General features: G+C 33.0%; 1 protein-coding gene across 6 annotated transcripts; it reads right to left on the reverse strand.

The window, feature by feature from the left end:
* Positions 1–1263: 1263 nt before the first annotated feature.
* Positions 1264–5726, reverse strand: LOC124835953 (putative ureide permease A3). Of its 6 annotated transcripts, none has more exons than XM_047310998.2 (8): positions 5624–5726; positions 4344–4649; positions 3247–3385; positions 2841–3015; positions 2655–2680; positions 2460–2560; positions 1954–2328; positions 1264–1678 (listed from the first exon to the last, which is right to left on the reverse strand). In XM_047310998.2, exons 2-8 carry the CDS (start codon positions 4578–4580, stop codon positions 1505–1507), a joined length of 1227 nt encoding a protein of 408 aa, XP_047166954.1. In that variant the 5' UTR covers positions 4581–4649; positions 5624–5726; the 3' UTR covers positions 1264–1504. The 6 variants fall into 6 exon arrangements, with proteins under 6 accessions (XP_047166954.1, XP_047166949.1, XP_087967191.1 ...); XM_047310993.2 differs by lacking the exon at positions 5624–5726 and adding an exon at positions 5327–5483; XM_088111065.1 differs by lacking the exon at positions 5624–5726 and adding an exon at positions 5291–5388.
* Between the last annotated feature and the right edge of the window lie 1513 nt (positions 5727–7239).

Consider the following 7239-nt stretch of genomic DNA (forward strand, 5'->3'; position numbering starts at 1 on the left):
CGTCAATTACGTCCTCACTTAATAAAATTTGTATCAATGAAATCCCTTCCGTTAAATCCGTACGAACGGCGTTAATTATTTTTCTCTTTCTTCTACTTCCTCAATTAACGTCGTTTGTACGGATTTAACGGAAGGGATTTCATTGATGCAAATTTTATTAAGTGAGGATGTAATTGACGCAATTTTTAAAGGATGAACTAATTTGACATTTTCGAGCAAAACTGGGGACAAAACAGGGTATTAAGCCTTTAAGAAATCATGTTTATGATGCTACTCTATAAGGCAATTTGTTGATGAATAGTCAATATAACAAGAGATACATTTAAAAAAGTCTCATAAAATAAAGCAACAAAGATAATCCAAACAAACTTAAAGTCAGAACTATTGGGATGAAATGATTGATTTAACCTTAATAATTTTTTTAAAAAAAATTATTTAAATGGAATTCACTAACATAGTTAAAGTTATTTTAAAAAAAATTCAATAAATATTTAATAAAAATGTCAGTTTTAAAATAAATAGCAGCATAAGACTTATACAAGAAATAAGTTTGTCCCAATCTGAAAAGTGACAACATTACTCCATTTTCACAAAGTTTGGAATTAAATTAAATCAAAGAACAAATATCAGAATTGAATTAAGACTCTCTCAAGTGATACTACTATTACGTAACTTTGATTTAAAACGTGATTTTTTAAAAAAAAATTGAAATCTAATTAAATCAGTTTTTCACAAATCAGGATCAAATTGAAGGACCAAGACATTTGTGGACTAAAGAGGGACGAAATAACTTATTAAACCTATTTTTTTTTGAAAGAAAAGTAAAAAAAAAAAAAGCAGAAGAAAAGAAAACTAAATAGTCCTAGGTACATTATTCCTAAATCATCAACCTTAGTAAAGTTGAACCATTAGCTGTAAGTTAAATTAACCTATATTTACTTCCTTATCTAAGAGTGTGATTAAAGAAAATATACCAAGATAGGTTAAGAAAGACTAATACTAGAAATAAAGGAAAATAAGAATGTACTTTTAAACTATGGACAATAATTACAGAAACTGAAGTAAAACCAGTATTCTACTTCTCTTCAACTATGGACAACGGGAATGTAGAGATACAATGTTTTTTATTTATTTTTTCTATTTTGTTTATCAAATATTTGCTCATTTTTGTCTGATAAATTGAGACTTTGTCATTTTTATCTTTGATATTGTAGTGACTGATATTTTGAAAGCATATGATAAGGCAATAAATAGACAATACAATACAACCAGAACAAGCATTGGATATATATTTGATGGTACTAATTGCAGTTTGAAAGTTGAAATATTCACAAAAGCCTGCAATAACAAATATGAATATATTTCAATGACAATATTATAACTGAGTTCCTGCTTTATTTCTTCTTCCACACCCTTTTTGCCTTCTCTTTTTTCACACTAATGAAGAAAGAGAATGCTTCTTCTTTGAACTGGGCACTCTTTCACCAACTTGTGTGGTGCCCAATTATTCCTTGGCAGTGTGAGAACTGCTTCTGTGCCCTGATGATGCCATCAGAACACCAACAGCCACGATAAACATAAACAGCATGCTCCCTAGCAGCATATATGTTTTTCTTGATGATCTTCTGTACTCCCCAAACAGAAGAACACCCCAAAAAGTGCTTACAAGTGGAAGTGCCTGTTTGATCAACACACATTGTTCAAATGGTGAAATCATTCAATAGTTTATTAAATTTTGTGGTTCTTGGCTGGTTTTTACTTTCAGTTTTAGTTGTTATACTTATGATTAACAAAGTGATATGAATACTTTTTTAGAGTTTAAAGCTGATGTACTGCAAGTATAAAGATTTTACCATGCAGAACAATTATACGATTCAATGACAATGTAAACAACTTTTACAGTGTCACTGCATTTCAATCAAATTCCTTTTTTTTTTCAGTAATGAGACTAACCTGGACAGCATCTGCTGCTGCATATCCTGCAGCTTGACCACCCATGAATTGGAGGCCATTCCCAAAACCACAAAGGAGACCAGCCAACAAGGCCCAGATTCTTCCATCAGAGTCTGCCAAATAAGCCTTCAATGATGACTTTGGTAGGTTTAGGACAGGGTGGTAGAGGAAGGTGATGTTTAGAATTATGGCAATAACAAAACAAGAGATTGAAAAATAGAAGAAGGCAGTGTAAACTGTCAAATGGGGAATCCCTTTTGGCAAAGTATGCCACTGATCATTTGTTGCCAAGTTGAATGCTGGTGAGAACATAGAGAAGCAAAGTCCAGCAGAGAAAGTAAGAGCCAATCCAATCAAAGTGCTCTTCCCAAATACCTGAAGTAGAATTTTAGTTAGATATTAGGCCAAGGATTTGGTTTGTGGCAAGTGTATTATGTGCCATACAAGGTTGATTAGTAGAATGCATGACTAAGACATTAAACATATCAAAAAGTATAGTTGCATGCCTTAATTGCTCTTCTTTCCTCAAGCTCTAAAAGGAAAACTGCAGTTCCTGCTTCAACATTGTCTGCAGAACTACTTCCCCTTTCGAGATCTTTTGATTTAACTACAATAATATATGTTGAAAAGGTAGAATAAGTTGACATGTTATCAGACAAAGAAATTCCCTTCACACATTGAATCATATGAGAGCTTCTTACCTAAATCACTTTCCTTTGAAGAGCTGCTGGCACAAAACAAAAGGTTGCAGATAGAATTAGCAACACACTAATAAAGAAAGTTGACAAATAACAATAATAGAGAATCAGTAAGGAGCATTAACCATAAATATAACTACTATTCATTTCTCAATATAAACTGTATTATCAGCAGCAAACAACACATACATGGCTACTTCTTTATAATCACTTGTGTAATTGTTGAGCTTTGCTTTGTTATCAGAAGCATTGGATGAATGAACGGCAGAACCTAGAAAAACTGCAATCAAAAAGCAACCAACTCCTGGGAAAAGGATCTCAGCTTTGTTGATTTTGTCATCCAAAAAGTAATTCAGGGTTGTGCCTGTTACAATTGGAACAAAGTTCTAAAGTTCAGTAATGGAACAAGCTGAAAATCATCACAGAACTCAGAACTTATTAGTAGATAGCCTATGCACATATCACTGACTGTATTTTTTCTTGAACATTCAATTATATATGTAAACTTATTGACATAATGTAATTTGTATAACCAACCCATTTCATGTTGTTGTAGTTATTGAACCATCTTGGAGTGGTTGTGTGATTGAATTACCTATAACAACAGTTATGCTGGCTGTGATCACTTCAGTAACTGATAACCCAACAAAAGCAAATGCATATTGTGAGGATAGATTCCCTAGGCTAAGGACCACTCCACCCCCCATTGCAAAAAGAACTGAGGGCCAATTATCCTGCAAGTAGTAACTTAATGGTAAGCCAAAGAAAAAAGAAAAAACGCAACTGCATATCATGTTCAAAGCAAAACATGCTTTTGTACAGATTGGTAAAATTAAATGTGGTAGATGGTACTAGAGTTTAAATTTAAATGAAGAAATTATTAGAAGATTCTGAAATAATGTTTAGGTGGGCAATCTTTAAATTTTACATCTGACATGAAAAAATTCATTACGTTTGGTTATATGTGATGTAAATTAGCAGAAATCCTGACAGTTCATTATCACCTAAAATTTTTTCGTTCATATACTGGAATATTAAGCAAAATACTCCAACCATCCTTAGATTTTAGTGATCTTTCCTCATGTTCTCTTTAGTTAAAAGCTTGCATGTACATACTCTCCTTTTGAAAAGGATTAGTGTATTTATTATCCAAATTATAAAGATGGATTCTGGAAAAACTGGTACAAGCAGTGAAAGAAGGAGTTTGCTATTATAATTGATCAACATTTTCCGGTTGAAATTGAAAAGCATATCAGTAGTGGACTAGAATTGTTTAATACTCGAAAATTGAGAAACCAAGTGTATAATTAAATTTTTGTAAAAAGAAAAATTGCACATTAAAAGAACTACACAGATGAATATTGAATTTAAGTGATGGATTCAATACCATCCATCATTAAGCTTTTAAGATAAATCTGTGTTAATCCCTGAAAATCAGTCGATTTCCTTTTATTATAGAGTATACAAAACTCCATTCAATATTATCTCTTACTACTGACAGAATAAACTTCAATTCTAATTAGTGATAGGTACTACTCTTGTATCAGTTTTTTCTTCTTTTAAAATGGATGAAGAGGACTAAAATTGTCATTTTCAAAGTGTAGTGGCATAGGTCTAAAGACCAAAACGTAATCTACCCTTTATTCTATGATGATAACACCAGAGAAAATACAATGAACATAGCCTCCATACCTGAGCAAGTTGCGCTAAGAAATTTGGCTCATCTGGTTTGCCCTTGCCTATCTCACCAAATGTAAAGGCAATGAGTAAAGCAGCAAAGAAATTGGTGATTGAGTAATCAAGGTAGGTATGCTGAGGAAGACGACCACGCCTCTCTAACATGGTCAAAAGTGCAGGCCATGTTCCCAAGAAGAAAAGAGCCAAGAACATGCATGCTATGGCTCCTCCTTTGCTCTCCACCAAATACATTTTCAACCCAGTAGTGCACAAACTGCTCTCAGATAATGAGGGAACCAAGGAGCAAAGGCCAGAGAACTCCTGAAAGCAGCATGAATTAGTCACTCTTCAGAAAAGTACAAGATGCTGAGCTATTGCTGAGCAATGAAAAAGGGGTTAGAAATTCATGCAATATGAGTAGGAGGTGAATCTTTTGAAACTGTTTGAAAATCACTGTCAAAAGCAAAGGATAAACTGTGCAACAACTGCATATAAACGGCTTAAAAGTTACTTCTGACAATGAAAAACTCAATTTGAATAGGTGTGAAAAAGAGAAACACTAACTACACTGTGCACATAAACACGGCCATCAGGTGTTAGATCTGGCAGGGGGTAAATCTAGCAGAAGGGACAAGTTCCAACAATTTGGTGAACAAGGTTTGAATCCATAAAATGAGTGTCTTGTCTACATTTATTGTTGACAGATGACAGTGTTTCAATTAAGATTGTTAAAAAAAAAAAAACTGAAAATAGAGACTGATTATGAGGGCATCCATGATAAGTCATTGAAACCTTAACAAGTCAGCTGATCCTCTCCACTGATATGAAGAAAGGGGTAACCAGCCAAAAGACAAGTATATAAACGAGTAAAAATTCAGTTTTTAGTTAACCAAGAAGAACCCAAATGGAGAAAGAGAAATAAAAGACGAAGAATCTTCAGAAAGTCAAGCATGGAAATTCACATTGAATGGCTTAGAACTGGGAAAGGATCCAGCTACCTTGGAATCCATGGATCAGAAAGAAGAGGAAGTCACAAAAGGAAAAGTCAAAAGATAACAGCCTTTGTGGTAGCAAATCAGCCATTAAATAAAAGGTCAAACAGTGATTTCAAATCCACCCAGTTGCTTCCAGCCACACACAAAAAGCAACAGTGGGCCACCTGATAGAGAAATGTTTGAAACTTTGAAGCACTAATCAGGCCAAACTTTCACGGAAAATGATTTCATAATCTCAAAAATCTATTGATGGGTGAGAATATTCCACCTCTGCTGATCTGCATTATTGGAAGTACTCACCAAGAACTGTACGAACTCTGAAAAACTGAAAGAGAAAAGGAAGAGAGGTGGATGATTGTGTGAATGCAAATGGTCCTTTGTCACATTCCAATGAAAAAAATATCTAATACAATGACGAGAACTTTGAATTATGAGAAACACTTCATAAATATAGTGAACTGGAATCTTGGCACAAGTTGATTTCAACTCTTTGGTCCTAATCCCAATTATTGCAGATTTTAATATTAATTAATGATTCATTATTGTTTTGCTTTGATTGGATGAAGAATTATACACTGTGTTTATGCTTTTTCTTTTGATAAAAACCTCAAAAGTAACGGGTGGGCTATGGTGGGAAATTCGAGAGATACTTTCTCCGAATCGGATCTCTGAGATTCCATCGAATCTTACTTTTGAATCATCTTATGTATAATCAGTGTTAATTAAGATTATTTTCATACTTGTTAAAAATCAATGTATATTAAGATTCTGTTAATACATATGCATGGTAATTAAGAATATTTTTTCATGCTAACAAGAAGGAAAGTTATTAATGTTGATACATGCAATAAATCTTTAAATTATCAATTAACTAAAAGGTATCTTAAATGTGATTCTTAAAGAGATCTTGTTCTATAAATAAAATCGATATTAATATAAAGCAATACACCTTCCTTCTGTCCTAACATATAAAACTCCCTTAATTAATTCACATCTTTTATAAAATAGGTAAAATTTATTTTTGATTGTTGTTATTATTCTTAATATACTTTTAAACTAACCATCGCCCATCCTTTTTTCAACTAATTAATTAATGTGTGGAGAAAAATAATAATTTTATAATTTGTGACTATTCATCTTTTATTTTAAAAAAGAGAAAAAAAAGTTTCATTAATGGGTAGTATTAACTATTTCTTTTTTAAAAATAAGTAATGCAAGAACACTGAAAAAATATATTATGAAAAGAGATAAAATCTTTAATATAAAATGATGAAATATAACACCACCTATTATAAAATATTAACTACTGGTGAAAAAAAACCTTTTTATACGGGTTAAAAAAAGACTTTATATATCGATTTCAAAATTGACATGGAAATTGAAGGTATAGAAAGTTTTTACTTTTCTATACTGTTTTAAAACCTTGCACCACCAATCATATATGTTGTCATCATTAGTGTTCGACACTTCTGCAACAACACATTGAAGTTCATAACAAAATCAACCTCCTTTCGAAACTGGTAATCCACAAAATCAACCAAGGACGATATAGATATGAAGACAAAGACTTGCTCAAACGAGTCGTTGAAGGTGTATACAGAAAATGGATGATTTAGAATAATAGAGTCCTCCTATCTACACCTCTATCGAGTTACGCACGTTGTCATCATCACTTGACGTGACTAAAGACGTCGCACCTCCCATATGCACTTTTCTTCTTCACCCAAGACCCCAATCGAGCCACCACTCCATTGTTGCTACCTTCAACCATTTAGAGCTATCATCATTAATGTCGAACAAAATCAAAGTAATTACTAGTGTTGATCGCCAACGCATGAAACCCTTCTCCTTCTCCTCACTCACGGGCAAGGGTTTCTCATTCTTATTCTCGTTGGACCAGGCATGTTGCCACACCA

This window comes from Vigna umbellata, chromosome 3, assembly GCF_029865625.1.
Source record: "Vigna umbellata cultivar VRB3 chromosome 3, Vumbellata_1.0, whole genome shotgun sequence".
NCBI lineage: Eukaryota > Viridiplantae > Streptophyta > Magnoliopsida > Fabales > Fabaceae > Vigna > Vigna umbellata.

What these genes read in the sequence shown, in the direction of transcription:
- LOC124835953 (XM_088111065.1), bottom strand. Translation starts at nt 5,338, where the DNA reads ATGGATTCCAAGGTAGCTGGATCCTTTCCCAGTTCTAAGCCATTCAAT. An exon ending in CCAGTTCTAAGCCATTCAAT is followed by an intron (nt 4,650 to 5,290) that starts GTGAATTTCCAT and finishes TGCTGCTTTCAG; the next exon opens with GAGTTCTCTGGCCTTTGCTC. An exon ending in CAGCATAACTGTTGTTATAG is followed by an intron (nt 3,016 to 3,246) that starts GTAATTCAATCA and finishes CAATTGTAACAG; the next exon opens with GCACAACCCTGAATTACTTT.